Source organism: Suricata suricatta, chromosome 1 (assembly GCF_006229205.1).
Source record: "Suricata suricatta isolate VVHF042 chromosome 1, meerkat_22Aug2017_6uvM2_HiC, whole genome shotgun sequence".
Lineage (NCBI taxonomy): Eukaryota > Metazoa > Chordata > Mammalia > Carnivora > Herpestidae > Suricata > Suricata suricatta.
Genome location: NC_043700.1, coordinates 160,046,441 through 160,065,606, shown reverse-complemented (window position 1 = coordinate 160,065,606; position 19,166 = coordinate 160,046,441). Strand labels below are relative to the sequence as shown.

Here is a 19,166-nt window from a genome sequence, read left to right as displayed (position 1 = left end):
GTAAATACATACCCTACAATCATAGAAACTGATATTTTAAAATCACACTGAACCACACAGGAAAATATCCACACATTGTTATATGGTTAAAACAGAATGTAAAACATATGGATTAAATGATCTTCTTTTTGTAAGCTAAAAGAATAAATGGTATTTGGTGTGAGGGGAGGGCTGCGGGGGAAAGAAGAGTAGGAGAAAATACACCCCAAATTTAAGAAAAGTTGTCTCTGAGTGGTGGAAAAACAATAGTTTTAATTTTTTATGCTTCGTTGTGTTTTCTTATTTTTACAATGAATGTATGCTTTTTAATGAAGTGAAACTTATTTTCCCTGATTACTACTTACTCAAATTCAAAAAGAAATGCTTTGAAATGGTAACTCTTATATTCTAAGGTTCAGAACTGACTTACTGTTACTAAAATAAATATTTAGTTACTATTTGAAAAAAAGACTTCCACTCCCCTTTCCCATCAAATTTCCTCCCTGTCATATCGAATTTATAGAATGTTTGAAAGAAGCTGGTAAAAATGAATCAAAAAGCTTGAAGAAGTAGTGGAATGCTCACATCACCTGTAGCTGGAAATGTGCACCCAAACTAGCCCATCTCTCTGTGCTTTAGATGTGCTTCAGAAGGTGATCATGGGCTTAACAAAAACATTTATTAACATCTGAACATTTGACTTTGAACTGAAGTTTTATGACATAACTTTACCTGAAGCAATGCAATAAAGAGAAAAAACGAGTTAGCAGCTCTTCTGAACTGAGAGTAGAGAAATCTTGGAAGGAATGTGATTATGTTGTATTTCGCAGTGCTAGAAAACAAAATGAGAGGTAGGATAAAAAATTAATCCATAATTATACCCACATGTACAAAATTCTCTTACCATCATATAAAAAATGAGATGGACATCTGCCCTCTGTTTCAAATTGGGAGAATATTGCAAATGGTCATTAACCTAAATGAAAGTGAAAGGACTAATTAAGTAGTAAGTTTGATTTTCTGCGTAATCTCTTTTGTTCTCTTTGGTTAATCATCCTTTTTAACATACTAGGAGTAGGTTACAAAGAAAAACAACTTCAGTTAGGAGAGTGTATAATACACTAATAAAAAATAAAATTTTACAAAAAAATCAGAAAAATGAACAAGACCAAAAACTTTTTTTTTAATATTTATTTTACTTTTGAGAGAGAGACAGAAACTGAGTGCGAGTGGGGAAGGAGCAGAGAGAGAGGGAGAAACAGAATCTGAAGCAGGTTCCAGGCTCTGATCTGTCAGCACAGAGCCCGACAAGGGGTCAAACCCATGAACAGCGAGATCATGACTTGAGCCAATGTCAGATGCTCAACCGACTGATAATTGGCTAACAACAGCCACTCCTTTTAACAGGTTTAAGACAAAGGCATTTACCCATGAGCAGCTTCCACTACCTGCAGAATTGGTAGAGGTGGTAAGGAATGGCTGTTTATCCTTTCTGTTTACCTCCTTCCAGCTTCCAGATTCTTATTAATATTTCCTTGTTGGTTAGAGGATGAAGAAATAGCAGATTCACAATGCCTCCAGTAAGTTCTCAAATATTAACTGATTTTACTGAAAGCTCTTGGTGAGCATTTGTATTTCAGCCAGAGAGGAAAGATGGCCTATCAGGAGCTGCCATGAGGGCTGGTCCCTCAGCCATCTTTGGTAGTTCCTACCTGACTTGGTTATTGCAGAATTTTGTCAGCTGGGGCTGGTTGATGAATATAGTCCGTACTTCCTCCTGGTCAGCCAGTGAAGTCTTCTCTGAAACATCGTCTGTCTTCTCATAACCTAAAAGAGAGACAGTCTTTTGATTCAGTAAGAAATGTTTCATTTTATTATCCAGACAAAAACACACTTCATAACTACTTGAGACTCTAAAATTTGTTCAGAACTGTATGCTTCTCCCTGATTGGTGGTGTATTTTTTTTTTTTGAGAATAAAAAAGGAAAATCTCCACACTTCATATTTCAAGAAACTCAAAGTCAGCATTTAATAGTCATATAAAAACTGACCCATTTCAAAATTTTTGTAATTTTGCAAATTTTTATTCATTGCTCCCCCATAAATGTTCAACTTACTTCCTTCTGTTATGTAAGAATCTATCCAAAAGTAACAAAACATTTTAAACTATTTGACCTTACAGTTTTAGAGAAGACTAATAAGACAGGGATAATTTAAAATATATTTTGAAAACTTAAGTGTACATATTTAATACCTCTTTGGGATTTTTTTCCCTTTTTGGGTGAAGACAGAAACAAGATAAACATTAAGGTTTATAGACGTAACCACCGCACTGTGGTATGACCACGAGTCACTGATCGTCTTAATCTTTCCACTTATCACAATTCAGGGTCACAATGAATTTTAAATTTCTTAAGACCATTTCAAGTCATCTCAGGATCATTCCTTCCTTTTGTGTTTGCTTATTTCTCTTTATTTTTTAAATTTAATTTTATTATTATTATTTTTTTTAGTGTTTCTTTTTGAGACAGACAAACTGTGAGTGAGAGAGGGGTAGAGAGAGAGAGAGGGAGACACAGAATCTGAAGCAGGTTCCAGACTGAGCTGGCAGCAAAGAGCCTGGTGCAGGGCTCGAACTCACGAACCAGTAAGATCATGACCTGAGCGGAACTCGGCCACTTAACCACTTAAGCTGCCCAGGCACCCCTGTTTATTTATTCTGAGACCGACAGACAGACAGACAGACAGACAGAGAGAGAGAGAGAGAGAGAGAGAGAGAGAGAGAGAGAGAGGGGAAGAGAGACAGAGAAAGAAGGAGAGAGAAAGGGAGAAAGAGAGGGAGAGAAAAAGAGAGAGAATGAGTTGGGAATATGCAGAGAGAGAGAATCCTCAGCAGATTTCATGCTGTCAGCCCAGAGTCTAACTCAGGTCTAGATCCCACAAACCATGAGATCCTGACCTGAGCTGAAATCAAAAGTCAGACACTTAACAGACAGAGCCACTTAGGCAGCCCTCAGGATCATTCTAACAATACAACAGATTCAAGCAGTTTCAATGGGGTAACATCTTGTCACAAAGTTGACAACACTTTAAAAATACATACAAATTCTCAGGGCACCTGATGGCTCAGTCAGTTGAGCATCTGACTTCAGCTCAGGTCATGATTATCATGGTTCATGAGACTGAGCCCTGAGTCAGGCTCTGTGCTGACAGTTCAGAGCCTGGAGCCTGCTTCAGATACTGTGTTTCCTCTCTGCCCCTCCCCTGCACATACACTCTGTCTTAAAAATAAACATTAGAAAAACTAGAAAAAACAACAACCCATAGATGTTCAAAAAGAACAGAAAAAATTAAACTGCTTCTTTTACCTTCTAGTGAGAATTAACTGAGACTAGATTAAATTAGTCCTATTCCTTTCCTGGAAAGAGCTACCAACAGTACTCTATTAAATACCCAGTTTTCTTCTCTTTTTAGCCAATGCCAACTCCTCCCATAAAACATTCGGACAGGTTTCTTCTGAAGTACTTTAAGATGCTCAGTCAGTGACCCTCCTCTGTATTCCCATAGCCCTTTGCACTTCCCTTGTCCCCAGCAAAACACTTATCAGTTTTGTTACTGCCTGCTTATGAGTCTGTCTCTCCTGCCCAGAATGGGAACTCCCAGAGGCCACAGACTATGTGTTATTCATCTTCCTAATACCAGTACCAACCAACAGCAGGTACTCAACAAATGTTTGCTGAATAAACACCAAATAAGGAGTGGTTATTCGTGGGGTTTTTTTTTTTTTTTGAGGGCAAGTATTCTCCACCCATGGATAAAGACACGAATGGCAGCAAACTGCTGGTAATAAAATGTATAAGAAAAGCCTGCCTGTGGGGTTTGTTGCTATATGAAACCGGAAAGTCATTGAGGCTTTCTGCAAAGGTGGGGAACGTGAGTGTGGGGACCGGCGTAGTGTGTGAGGCAGACACGACAGGGCTGAACGTAGACAGAGGGTAGGTAAAGACAGTGAGATGTGCTGAAAAAGCCACGGCAGGTCTCGGGAGGCCGCTCATGCTGGTGAATAAGTCTGGAGCGCGTCCTCTGCTTGGCAGCGAGCCACAGAAAGCTTTCCCAGCAGAGAGGCGTGGAGTGAGAAGAAGGGTCACTCTGGAGGCCGCACGGCTCCAAATTGAGGGCTGTCATATCCATTTTACAGTTTGAAGCACATGAGCAGCATGGTCTCTGCTCGTGTGGTTCATAGTTATCTTTCACCACATCATGTTTTACATACAGGTTTCCCCCTGATTTTATATAATCAAAAAATTTATATATGGATCTATAGACTGGACATTTGCATCTCCCCCAAATTCATATGTAGATAGGTAATCCCAAATTGATAGTATTAGGAGGTGGGGGGGGTGTCTTTGGAAGGTGATTAGATCACGAACCCTTGGGACACAGGCAGTGGGATGCCCCGTGTGGGTGTGATACTGAAGGAGGGAGGGAGGTCTGCAGAGAAAGCAGGGAGCCAGGCACTCAGCCAACAGGAGCTGCCACCCCCCTGCTCTGTCTCTTCAGGGCTCCAGGGAGTTAGCCACACAAGCTCCTCCATCAGTACCTGAGGCCCACTCCCAGGATGTCGAAGGACACATGTCATAGGTACCGCCTAGTGTATGCGCCAGAATCCCTATTTACTCCTCGCAGGCAGCAGCAAGCCAGCAGGAAGCAGGCACAGGGGCCTAAGGAACTCTTCAGAATCTCAGTCAATATACCTAACCTCACAAGTCCTCAGGAATAATCCATGAAGGCATCTGGGAAAAAGACTGGTATTCTTACTAAATTGGAATGGTAAAGTTTATAATTATTATAACTAGAATCTTCAACAAAGTCTTACCTTACATTATAGAAATAGGCAGATTAGGTCAGGACATGTGGGTAATATATCATCAGTCCCTCAACATATGATGAATTAATCCACTGGTAGCCGACAAGAGTCTAACAGCATTGGGCTAGCACAAGCCTGAGGTGCCCAATCTCACAACAGGGGTACATGCACCTGTAGAGCCCAAATCTGCAAAGTCTGTTGGGTTACCTTGGCAATGGGGCCATGATACTTCAAATCTTGCACACGATCCATTCTCTGCCTCTCCAGAGAGCTGAGACGTGTGATCTCAATGTGTAACTCCCTGACTCACCCCTTTCCTGACCATCTCCTTCTCCAAATTGAAACTGACATTTAATCTGTGAATGGATTTTTGCCATCAAACCTTACAGGCCTAGGAACAGATCTGCCTCTCTTGCAGGCGAGTCTGCTCCTATCATGAGTTGAGTTTCCAAAGAAATAAGAAAGGAAACTCATTTCCCACAGTTTCAATTTCTTGGGGCAGGGTGGTGGGGGGAGGCATCTCAATATGGCCCAAGTACAGACACAGAAATTAATGACAGTGATACCAGATCCACATTCCTTCAACACATCTTGAATATTCCAGGAAACCCACCCCTATTCACCCCCGTGTCGTCAGTGTTCACTCAGGCACCTGACATCCGCTAATAGCATCATTACTCTTCTTGAACTAAAAGTTCTACAGGGCGAACCCTGGCAGACGCAGTCACACACAGCACTGCAGGGAACAGAAATGAAGCAAGTCTCAACGGTGCCTCTGAACCACATCAGCTTCTTTCAACATTGCCCCCTCTAACATCTGCAATGTCTTAAAACCAGTCAGAAGCTCACCAATCTCCTAAAATTAACTGTTCTGCACGAGCATTTTTTAAAGAATATTAAAAAAATTTTTTTAATGTTTTTTATTTATTTTTGAGAAACAGAGACAGTGTGAGCAGAGGAGGGCCAGAGAGAGAGGGAGATACAGAATCTGAAGCAGGCTCCAGGCTCTGAGTTAGCTGTCAGCACAGAGCCTGACACAGGGCTCGAACCCACGAACTGTGAGATCATGACCTGAGCCGAAGCTGGACGCGTAACCGACTGAGCCACCCGGGTGCCCCAGTTCTGCACTAGCTTTTACAGAAATGAATGAGGAAGATACTTTTCCCTATTTATGCAAGACAGAATAGGCAATGATTCAGTAATTGAGAATTCCAGGTACAGTGGAAGTTCCATATTTAGTGTAATATCCTGTTTATTATTTCCCCAGAAAAGCATTTTTGTTTTTGGAACTGTTTTTAACTATTTCAATTAATGATAAAGTTAGTTTTAAATGATAAAATTACTTAGAACACATAGCAAACCAGGGATTTTACCAGGCTCATTTCTGCATTCTTAGTTATAACAGAACCAAATGCTATTTCTAGACTTCTAAGGACCAAGAATTTCAATATAGGGAAGCAAAGAGTCACATATCACTTTTAGCTACCGAACATGCTACAAGAAGATATTACTTTGCATGACTAAAGAGTGATATAGAAGCAACATCCTCCTGGTGACCATTTCGGCTTTCAGCAATAATTTTCATTACCAAGTAAATAGAAAATGCTGATGGGTCAGCATGCTAATCATGGCCCTGAACAAGCGGTCATCTTCCCCTAACAATGTTTGATCACTAAACCCACTTGGTGGTTGCAAGGCAAGCTGTGGTTCTTCCACGGATTACTTATGTGACCCTGTGAAAACCATTTAATCCCTGGGGATTATTTCTCTCCTCTTATAAAAATGAGGAAGGTAGGCTAAGAAACTGAAGTTCTTTTTCAGCTCCAAAGTCCTGTGAGAGTAGTATTTGCTGGGCACCAAGAAGAAACAAGTCAATACATCATTTGTTCAGAGGAACGATGAAATTTAAAAAGCAAGATAAACAGTTCCCTACTTGAGCCAGAACTGTCACAGCAACGGCTACTTTACACAGCCTATAGAACTCAGTTACAAGTCAGACTGTGGTCCGTATTTGAATTTTTTTAAATGTTTTTTTAATTTATTTTTGATACAGAGAGAGAGAGAGAGAGAGAGAGAGAGAGAGAGAGAGAGAGCGAGCGAGCGCATGAGAGGGGGAGGGGCAGAGAGAGGGAGACACAGAACCGGAAGCAGGCTCCAGGCCCTGAGCCAGCTGTCAGCACAGAGCCTGACGTGGGGCTCGAACCCACGAACGTGAGATCTGACCTGAGCCGAAGCCGGAGGCTTAACCAACTGAGCCACCCAGGCGCCCCTGTGGTCCGTATCTGAAAAGATAAGTAGTGACTATCATCTATTGCCAGCCACTGCTTGGCACTCACCTATTTACCAGTGACTACTGGGTTAATTTCACATGTAGTGTTTCTTCCTCTGCCCAGATTCACGGTCACATGCTGATGTGCACACAATACAATGCAGCAGAGAAGAAAAATGTTCAACAGATATTTAAGGGAAGAGCTTTGAGTCTTTTTCATACAATTAGAGCTGAAGTATCATCTTTGAAATTTTCTATTTCTCATCACAAATATCATGACCCAGTAAGACTGTTCATTTGTTTGCTTGTTCCTTTATTCATGCATTCATTCAACATATTTTAGCATAAGTGCCTACTATGTCCCACCAAAAAGCTTCCGGAACAGCAGAAAATAAGATATGGTCTCTTCTCTCAGGAACTTGCTTTCTAGAGGAGAGCAAGATAATTACAGAGCATGGTAAGCGTGGTGAAGAAAATAAACCAAGTGATTGACAGAATGATTGGCGGGACCCTCTCTGCTTTAGTTTCATTATCTTATGATGGAGATAATGATAGCGTCTACTTCAAAAGGAGATCATGAGGCCCCCAGGAGCTAATAAATACAGAAAACAATGCTGGTATATAGTAAAAGCTCACTAAATGTTAGCTGTTCTCATTCTTGTTGTTACCCTACCGCTGCTGCAGCTTTATACTGAGGGATAAGGGAAGGCCTCCCCAAGGAGAGGCCAAGTTGGACCCCAATCAGGAATTAAATAAGGGACAAGGGACCCAGCTGGGGAAGAGCAGGACTACAGCCCTAAAGGCAAGAATAAGGTTGGTATTTCCAGATACATGACGATCAGTAATAGTGAATAGAGGGGCATCAAATAAGGAAAGGCAGGGCCAGATTGGAAAACAGTAAGAAACCTGAATTTGTATTCTTTGTGCAGTAGGACTCCACTGAAAAGTTTTAGGCAAAAAGATCATTTTGAGGCTTTTGTGGCAATTCAGACAAAAGACGATGGAGCCTGGGTGAGACAGTGGTGACATGAATTGGATGCATACATTTTTTTTGGAGATGGAGCTGTTCTGATCCTGACAGCCTCTCCACAGCACACATTACCACTCTACCCCTGTGCGATGCCACATATGCACACTGACACGACTCCAAGCCAAAGCCCAAGACTTGGGAGAAATTTAGGATTTTAAATGCAACAAACTGGGGCGCCTGGGTAGCTCAGTCGGTTGAGTGTCCAACTTCAGCTCGGGTCATGATCTCATGGTTCATGAGTCTGAGTCCTGTCTTGGGGTCACTGTGTCAGTGTGGGGCCCACTTTAGATCCTCTGTCCCCCCACTCTCTGCCCGCTCTCTTCCTCAAACAAACAAAAATCATTAAGGCAACAAATGATCAACCACCTGACAGAATTCTCTGTACAGTCAAACACTCTTATCCTTAAAAATCATGCTTCATTGTCCTTTTACAACATACCCATTGATAATACTGAAAACAACAGTGTACTCAAGGAAAGCATTACAGACTCATACCTGGGAATACAGACCATGGAGTGAGAGATACAGTTCAGGTCCATCAATTACGAACTAGGGTTGTCTTTAAAAAAAATTTATGTTTATTGTTTTGAGAGAGAGAGAATGAATGAGAATGCAGGTTGGGGAGGGGCAGAGAAAAAGAGAGACACACAGAATCTGAAGTAGTCTCCAGGCCCTGAGCTGTCAGCAGTCAAACTGCTGCAGTCAAACTCGTGAACCACAAGGTCATGACCTGAGCCGAAGTCAGCCACTCAACCGACTGAGGCACCCAGGCACCCTGAGCTAGGGTTGTCTTAAGCAAATTATTTAACTCTAGCTGCCTACCTTGTTTCATAGGTTTCTGTGGGGGGTAAATGAAATAATGCATGTGTGTAAAGTATTTGGGATAGTGTCTAGCTCCTCGTGTACATACAAACATTCTAGCTATTATTTTTATTACTATAATCAGAGATGGAAATGGAACAGGCTTTATGGTGAGATCTCCATACAAATTTTTATATAACACTGTACAAATTATTTTATGTTCTGAGCCTCAGCTTCGTCATGCATAAAATAGTTAAGAGAAATGACATTATGTGAGCAATGTAGCATAATACTTGTCACTCATACATTCCAGTCAGCCTATCCTATATCCAGATGTTACAAAATTAATCGCCTCTTCAAAATACTTGAAAGGGGAAAAACAAGTCTTAAGGACATTAATATAAGTATTAATATTTTTTTAAATGTTTATTTTTTAAAGAGAGAGAGAGGGCTGTCAGCACAGAGTCTGATGTGGAGCTCAAACTCACGAACTGTAAGATCATGACCTGAGCCAAAGTTAGATGCTTAACTGACTGGGCCACCCAGGCACCCTGGTATTAACATTTTTAAAATTTGTGGATAACATTTAATATTTAATGAAAATTGTGACCAGAGGCTAAATCTACTCAGTAAAATAATGAATTTTACCCTATGATTTTATAAATTAATATTAAATCATAAATGTTTCCCCCCAAATTGTCATCTGTGTGGGGGGTTATGCAACAGAAAAGCAGGGGTGGGTAAGTAGGAGGGAAAAAAGAACAAAATACAAAAATCATTCTGTTGCCTGGTAATATGGTTACAGCACATTGAATTTCTGTGGTCTCAACTATATTGCAGTTCTAAGGAAGGCTAAAACTGGAATCAAAGTTATCTATAATATTATCTCTTAACATATGCAGGAGCGTCCAATTGTATATCCTTTTGCTCAGTGACCTCAAATATTAGACATCACATTAATTGCTCATGGTTTTTAACACACAATGAGGCCATCAGGCAAACAGCCTTGCTTGCAACGGTCATTGAATCTAGTAAAAGAATATGAGCCAGAAAACGGACCAGAGACTTTAGAGGCACAACTGTAAAACTTAGGGGCTACTCATTGGGCAATCATGAGCATCATCTTTTCCAAAATTTTAGTATGTTTTCATTGTGTTTTGTGAGAAAAATAATAATTAGAAGTCCTCATGTAATAGTAGTTTTGTTTTGTTTCTGGCTCAAGTTTCTGGAACAAAGCAATCTTTGGCTAAATATAATTTACAGGCTTGTATTTATTTTGTTTTTAATGGTATCTTACTATATATGTAGTTTATTAGAAATATAGAAGCAGTACCAGAGGTACCAAAGACATTTGAAATCCCATATCCTGTGCTGTTAGAGCAGAACAGCTATTTCAAAGGATTGATTGTGAGCTAGGCAGCAGCTGCTCAGAGACAGAACAAAAGGAAGAAACCACCACTCTGGAAACAAGGAGCAGGGTGCTTCAGAGGTTAAGACTCACACACTACATTTTCAAGGATGGCATTGATGAAATCAAACACCTTTAAAAGTATGGAAATTAAATAGATAATATTTAGCAATCTGTCTCAAATTTCTAGACCATGACTGCAATAGCCAGAAGGGAAATGAAATTTTCAATTGCAGCAATATACCTTCCTATACTGAGTGTTGATTTAGGCTCAGTGCAGTGGACATCTGCTGCTCATTTCATCTCAGCATCTGCTTCCCCTGAAAAAATCCTTTGGTTTTCTTTGGAGAACTCCTCTTCTACAACTGCTGGCAGTCTTTAGGGACTCGTGCATCAAGTTACTGTTCCCTTTTTTGACTTAAAGGTGGTAAACAGTCAATGTGCAATCTGGACATATGGAAAGGTTTAGCACACATAAGACTGATCTGAACTATCCATCTATTAGTCAAGCTGCCTTGGATCATCATTGGCTTTTCTTGTAAAGCTTCTCATTTGATTCTGGGAAATATTATTACCAACTTAAAGTATATGCTCAGCTTCCATACTGTGGAATTTTAGCAGAGGCATTTCAGTCTTTGGCTGGAAGTTTTCTCCCAATATCCATCTAATGTAGGGCACTGACACCACACCTGTCAGTATGTGACTGAGAGGTATGGCCTCCAATCACTCACTAGTGGACTTTCCTGCTCTGCATGGAATGATGACCGGGAACCATCATGCAACTACCCAGCCCACCAAATCACCAGGCTGCCTAGAACCTTCCCCAAGTGGCCCTACTTGCTAGATCAGATCTCCTCTGATGTTAACAGCTCTTCTAACCAAGCCCTGAGTCCAGCATGTTCTGGGATAACTATGGGTTGTCACCCTAAAGAATTTGCATAACAGCCAAAAAACTTTCCACATCCCTAGCTTCCTCTCCTTTTCCTTCTCATTCATGCAAATGTGATGGCAGCTCATTACTCTCAAGCCCAACAAAATGTTGTAACAAAGGGCACTCACTTACCGCAATGGCGTAAAACACGGTTATCTGCTTCAAAAAACGGGTTGTTTTCAGCTTTAAAAAAAAAACCCTTCATAAGGGTTTTAAAGAATTCTTCTCAAAGTGATGAAGATAAGGAAACTACTTCTAATGGAGAACTGCTCACGGTCAGAGAGCCAGTGAGGACCACAGCCAGGATAATACACGGAAACTGATTAAAGTCCAACCTAGCTCTAAAGCTTTAACGCTAATGGATGCATTTATTTATTCAACAAATAAGCTTGACCCAACTTCTAACTCTATTTCTCGTCTACTTGCCCTGTTTGGCCTCAGTAGTTTTTCCCATCATAAATCTCTCCTGCCCACATGGTCTTTTTAGATGCTCCTTATATGTGAAAGCACCCTCTCTGACCATTCCTCCTTGAAGTGTCACCTACAAAAGTTTTGAACACAACGTGGTCTTTTGACCACTCTAATACTAATCTTTTGACATATAGTTTAGGTATATTGTGGTAGGGTTCCCTCCATAAGGAATAAAACAAACAAAAAACCCTCAAGGCAACCTGGCTATCCGGGAATGTGACAACATCCCTCATGACCTTGTAACATGAGACCACTTCACTAGACTGCATGTTTGTGTGTTACCATATATGGAAGAGAAAGAAACTGAAAATAGTATAAAAAACTATGCCACATGTTGTTCAGGGCTCAGTGTCTTCAGGTACGAACCCAACTGAGCAGTGCTGGCACGGATAAAGTTACTTCCTGGAAAGGAAAACCTCGGTGTCACAAGTCCCTGTGCGAAAATCCTGCTACATTACAGCAGCTGAGCAGAAGCGATGTCACAGAGATACCCAATGTATACCCTGAGACAGGACAGGCAGAAGGGCACACGTAAGTAACTGTCAGGTACGTTACTTTAACGGGAGGAGGAAACAAAGAACACGTCAGGAAATTCACTTGCATGTAATAAATGTTCACTAAATTTTCTATTTTAATATCAGGCATCCAAAAGTTCCCAGAAGTTCACAGTTTTGTGCCTATCCTGATACCCACTAATAGGTTCTCCTATCAGGACCCATCATACAGTAAATGGAAAATGATAGTTTTCTTTAAGTGTCTTTGTGGGAACTGATCTAAAAACAAGTGTGAAACCACACAGACAGCATTTCTTATGTAGAGCAGGACAAATAAATGGCTTAGTATTTCCTGAACTCATGCTGAATTACAGCAAACTCCAAACGTAGTACTATGAATTTTATGTGGTGGATGCTAAAAAAAATTACTTCTGACATTAGGCAGAAAGGTTATCCTCGAGCAGTATCACATGAAAATCCAGGGCCTGCCTAATGTAAGCACCCACTTTCCTTGCCCACCAGACTCACAAATTAACCTAGAAAATAATCATTTTGGGCATGTTGAATTGCTAGAAATAATAATGAACATTTTTATTGATGCCAAATCATGCCTAACAGGAAAGGAAGAACAATAAAAGATGGAAGGAATGTAATGATTCCTCCTTGGGAACAGCCCATAGATCACTTGGTCAGATAAAAGCAATAAATGGTATGTTCCCAATATAGATTTAAAAATTGGCACAGAAACAGACTGGGCTAGCAGTGAGGTTTTCAACTGCCAGACATCCACCAGGCATCTCCTAGAAGTCTCAATTAGCTAATAGCTCCATTGACTCGTCTTGGCATCAGATTCATCTCTGAGAAGGGACAGAAACAAGATGAGGAATTGCTACCATGGATGGGACTTTACTTGATGCAAAAGTGATAAAGTAGAACTGAAACTGTAGAAAACAAAACTGTACCAAAGAGCTTTCGACAAGCAAAAAGGGGAATACCAGGCTAACACAGACCTGGAGGTATTCTAGACTTTGGGAGGACACATTTCAAGTAATCATCAAGACCCAAAAAGGACAGAGGTCTGGAAGGCTGTCTAAAGCAACGTGCTGACTGAAAGTCCTGACAGAGGGGAAAGGAAGGCGCCTTCAAAGAGACCAAGGCTGCTACACATGTAAAAGATAAACAAGATCAGGGAAAAGGTTGGAAATCAGCTCATAAGCTCAAGAGCGAATAACAACAGATACGCAGGCATCTGAGAACAAAAGAAAAGAAAGGTGTTTTAAAAAATGTTAGAGACTAGGGCGATTGGATGCTCAGTCGGTTAAGCGGCTGACTTCAGCTCAGGTCATGATCTCATGCTTTGTGGGTTCGAGCCCCATGTCGGGTTCTGTGCTGACAGCTCAGGGCTTGAGGCCTGCTTTGGATTCTGTGCCTCCCTCTCTCTCTCCCCATATATGTTCCCTCTCTCTCTCTCAAATAAAAGTAAATAAACATTAAAAAAATAAAAAATTTTAGAGACTACTGAAATATTTTCTTTCCTTCCATGTGGAGTACAAAGAATTGCTGGGATAGGTCTGCTGCCTGCAACTGATGGCATAATGTTAACATATAATAAAATATATAACAGAACTTCTCAACTCCTACTTTTCCTACTCCTTCTCTATCAAGGGTGATCAACTTAAGACCTTCTTAGGAAAGTTAGAACAAATATTAGTTGGAGGAATGAAGTGCAGAAGATGGCTGAGGCTTGCTAAAAAAGAAGTCTGCCCCAGCTGATGCTCTAAATCAACTCTATCTGACAGCATATCTAGGTCTACATCTATACACACACACACATACACACAGACTTTCAAACCTACAGAACTATGGGAACCTGCAGAATCATTAAGTAAATTGTCATTCATCATAGAAGAACCATGGTGAATGAGAGAGGTTCCAGAAGTTGAAGGTAAGAGCGAGCCATCCCAGTGCTCTACACAGAAAAGAAAGTGAATCTTGTATGTTAGAAACTGTTTATGAACATAGTCTACAGAGGTACTTTCAGAGTTCACAGATTTATATAATGGGAACTACAATTTCTATTTCCAAAGGATTTGGTAAAAATATGAAAATAGTTCAAAGGCTAAAAGCAATATTCTCCTTTAGCTTTGAGAATTCAGGTAACATTGAATAGGACTTCACTGTTTTAAAAGCAGCATTTCTCAGGGTGCGTGCAAGGCTCAGTCAGAGAAGTGTCTGACTCCTGATTTCAGCACATGTCGTGATCTCACGGTTCATGAGTTTGAGCCCCATGTTGGGCTCTGTACTGACCGTGTAGAGGATCCCTGCTTGGGAGTCTTTCTCTCCCTCTCTCTCTGCCCCTTCCCTGCTCGTGTCCTCTCTCGCTCTCAAAAATAAAATAAATAAACTTAAAAAAAAGTGGTGTTTCTCATATGAGAAATGTATGCTCAGAGATTTTTTTGAAAATTACCATTAATTTTTTAAAAATTTATCCTTATGATATCTGAACAATACTGTTACTGGCCAAAATGGGGTCAAGGCCAGTTAAGAATCCAGTGTAGATGGTTAAAAGAATGGTTTCAAGGAAGGAGGAGACCATCAGGGACGAGCAAGCCTCCACTGACTCTTTCCTTTTTAAAAATGGAGCCTTTAGATATTGATTTCAGCAAGACTTTCAGCTAGGCCCTACCCTATTCTTTTAAACTGAGACAAATAGGTTCTATGATCATGTAAAAATGTAGATTCTCAACTAGTTGACCAACATCCTCAGATAGGGCTCACAAAGCCTTTCTGAAGGAGCTTACCCTAAGATACCCTTGGTTCCTGCCCCTCTGCGCCTCTCCTGACCTACTACTCTGGCCTGGGGTGTCAGGGTTAATGCGGAGCACAGACCAGCTGGGCTAATCAGATCCCCTTCCTGGAATATGGACTTAGGGTCCAGAGACACAGACAGCCAGACCTAGCACAGAGCAGGGACCATCACAGAGAGTGGGGCTGGAGGGGGTCCGTGTACCCTAAAGTCACATGCATGCCAAAGGTACAAAATATCTTTCAAAATGAAGTGCATTATAGAGGAGAAAAAAACAGGACAACAGTGTCCAGGGTGAGTGACCCCAAAGACTGAGACCCATGAATCTATGTTGTGATACAAAAAGATCCCTTGGACAGTTAAAATAAATACATAACTTCAAGAGGACTTTGGAGCCAAACTGCCTGGATTCCAACGACAGGATAAGGTCATACATGGCATTATTAATAAATGTGCAGATGTCATTAAAGAATCAGAATTGGAGAGAGTTTTGGAAGTCTAGATAACATAAAGGCTGTATACCAAGGCTCAAAACAAAACAAAACCGTGCAAATATGATATGGGGGATGTTTCTTAGCAAGAACACACTCGCTAAGAATTAGACTTGGCTGAGAATAGAATGGACTTTCAGGGACATGATTTTCACCACCGAGAGGCACTCAAGCAGGAACTGGGTAACCAATTGCTAGGCAGGCTGTGTCAGGGACCGTGTTGCACTGTGTAATCTCTAAGTTTCCTCCAACTCTCTACAATTCCAAAAGGCTACCTTTTGAAAAAGTTTTTTTTTTTTTTAAGAAAATTCTGATGTCATCAGAGAACCATAAATACAGTGCCAATATGCGACCAAGTTTTAGTCACTTTTTATACATGGAGAAAAGCAGTAATGAATTGATAAAAATCCTTGCAGGTTGGTCAACCTCTCCAGTAGCAACGTATTCCTAGGAAGATATAACTGAATTATAGTTCTGAATGAGCCAGCCCTGAAAGCATACTGGCGGAAAAATACAAATAAACAGTCATGAAAATTATCTGAATTATTACAACTTTCATTTTTAGAGACATTTATGCATTTTATAATATAAAAGCAGGTAGACACATGACTGGTTCCAACAGACTGGTTCTTGTTTTATTAAAAGCAGCAGAAACAGTCAAACAACATCGTTTTGCTGCTGTATTATTCTCAGGATGAGTCAGCGGAGTTTGACAGGCACCTGCTTCTTACCTCCATTGTGACTCTGCAAGAGCGAAATAATACTTCTCCTTTATTTTTAATAAGGTCTCAATCATCAAAAACACCCTGTGAGGAGCCTAAAACCTACCTGCTAATTATGACTTTGGCAGAGAAGTCAGTGCAGCACACGCAGCAACATAAATTGCCCACAAGCAAGAATAGTATTTTACTTTACAGGACACTGCCCAGGATGAGGAAAGGGGTGACACCCTCATCTGCCTATTGAAGATGAGCAGTGTCACAATCTGGCATGTAAAACATCCAACAAGTCCACTGAACAAGGCTAGGAAAACGGGAAATCCATAAAGGAACACCAGAGAACTCCACCAAACCCCAACATGACCTTAAGAACGGGTGTGGCTCAGGGATGGCTGGTCTGCTATAAGCACTGAGGTTAGTATTAAAGAACCCACCAAGACCGGTTAGACAAGATAGGCTGAAAGACCTAGGAGTCACTTTGACAAAAGCAAGTAAGTTAGGGCTGCCTTCCTTCAGTACATCAGGATGTGGCTAAAGAACACGACAGAAACTTCCACCAAGCAGATTACACCAGGATGTGTGAATGACAGCTGGTGGGCTGCAAAGACGGAGAAGACCCAGCACTGTGCTCCGTGACATTAAAGCAATGACACCTACACATGTGTAAGACTGCCATCAGCGCTACCCAATTCGCAGGTGGAACAAGAATGATGCAAGGATGGATTGAACAGATGCTTCAAGAACCTTCTGACGCCCTAAATAAAAATCACCCACTGCAGAGAAAGCCTTGTAAATTCAATGCTTGTGCTTCCACAGGCTACCGCCACTAATTAGAATCACAAAATCAGCCCTGTAGATTCGCTTGGGATAGCTTGGCCATTGTTGAGCAAAGGGGAGAAAACTCACTGAGGTTTTAAAACCATTCCGGGGCACCTGGGTGGCTCAGTTGGTTAAGCGTCCGGCTTCGGCTCAGGTCATGATCTCACGGTTTGTGGGTTCGAGCCCCGCGTCAGGCTCTGTGCTGACAGCTAGCTCAGAGCCTGGAGCCTGATTCTGATTCTGTGTCTCTCTCTCTCTCTGACCCTCCCCTGCTCACGCTGCCTCTCTCTGTCTCTCAAAAATAAATAAAAAACATAAAAAAACCTTAAAACCATTCCAACACATTAAAAACCTCAGCTTCCCAAATCTGAACAGCTTGATCTTATCCCAATCAAAACCAGACACAGATTTAAGTAACATTTGCTTAGCACCTACTTTATAGCAAGTGCTTTCATTTAATTTCTCCACTCTGAAGGATGTCCCTGCAGCTTGGGATACCTCAAGAACCAAAAGAACATGATGAGAACATGAAACAAAGTTCTCAATGACTCTGATTATGGAGTGAAGATAAGACACTGATAGTTATGTTTACTGAGATCCTAAAGAATATTCAAAGAAGATGGAGGAAGTAGAAGATGGAAATCCTGATTTTAGAATAAATGCGATATTCTAAGAAAACTAAAAAATGCACACATACATACATATTAGGCACATGTAGAGCTTCCCACTCTTTTCTAAGATGCAAGGATATTTTCATTCCTTCATGCCAGTGTTTTCTATCTCAGGGCCCAAAATTTTATTAACCCTTGACTCCCCATTTTCTTTAATATGCCACATCCTATCCATCAATGAATTGGTTACATCTACTTGCAGACCATGTGCTCAATCTGACCACTTCTTGTCACCTCCATTGATGCCTAGTCGTCGAAGCCACCATCCCTGCTCCTTGTTCTATCTCCTCTCCCCAAGGTGACATCAGAATCTCTGGGAATCCGTGTGCTTCAGGCTCCTTCGGAGGTTCCACTGTCAGTCAGTCTACTCTCTACACACTGGCAGATGGTTTACTGGTAGGTATTACGACCACTCAATGGAAAATGGAGTCTCAGGTGATGTGACTTGCCCAAGGCCACACCGCCTGGAAGAGCCAGAAGTCAGTTACCATTCCAGGCCTATTGGGAGCCCAAATGCTTCATTTCATTTTCTTCTAAGTCAACCATTATAAGGCAATAGCTTAAGAAGTTGAGGAGAGTGGCGACAGTGCTAAGAAAGTTACAGTCTCAAGTTCTGTTGTTGCGCCACTGAAAACAAATGTGCTCCACTTTTTTTTTTAATAGTTTACTGTCAAATTGGTTTCCATATAACACCCAGTGCTCTTCCCCACAAGTTCCCTCCTACATCACCACCACTTTTTCCCCCCTCCCCCTTCAACCCTCAGTTCGTTTTGTTTTCAGTATTCAATAGTCTCTCAGGTTTTGCGTTCCTCTCTCTCTCCAACTCTTTCCCTCTTCCCCTCCCCCTGGTCCTTCATTAGGTTTCTCCTGTTCTCCTGTTAGACCTATGAGTGCAAACATATGGTATGTGTCCTTCTCCACCTGACTTCTGATGGATCACTTTTCTTATTCTCCACTGACATGCATAAGACCAATTTATCATCATTTTTGCCAGGAAAGATGGATTAGCCTCCAAACTTGGCCTCCCTGTATTCACTAAGCTACCTGTACTTCATACTGAAGTTCAAGGTATCTTTTCAAAATACATATCTGACCATACCCCTGCTCCATTGCTCATAAACCCTCCCTCCACCACTCTCTGTTCCTCTTTGCTTCAATCACTCACCTTTTTCTTTTTTTAAATAGTTTATTGTCAACTTGGTTTCCATATAACACCCAGTGCTCTTCCCCACAAGTGCCCTCCTCCATCACCACCAACTCTTTTCCCCCTTCCCCCTTCCCCTTCAGCCCTCAGTTTGTTTTCAGTATTGAACAGTCTCTCCAGTTTTACGTCCCTCTCTCTCCCCAACTTTCTTTCCCTCTTCCCCTCCCCTTGGTCCTCCATTAGGTTTCCCCTGTTCTCCTGTTAGA

At 41.2% G+C, this 19,166-nt stretch overlaps 1 protein-coding gene across 3 annotated transcripts in view; it reads right to left on the bottom strand.

Moving 5' to 3' along the window:
* ATP8A1 (ATPase phospholipid transporting 8A1) overlaps positions 1-19,166 on the bottom strand; it is a 224,745-nt gene that overhangs the window by 187,941 nt on the left and 17,638 nt on the right. For all 3 annotated transcript variants that reach the window (XM_029946463.1, XM_029946459.1, XM_029946471.1), the window contains exons 2-3: positions 1,692-1,806; positions 712-811 (exon numbers count right to left, since the gene is read on the bottom strand). In XM_029946463.1, the coding sequence (XP_029802323.1) occupies positions 712-811; positions 1,692-1,806 (215 nt within the window). The remainder of the gene's footprint in view (positions 1-711; positions 812-1,691; positions 1,807-19,166) is intronic.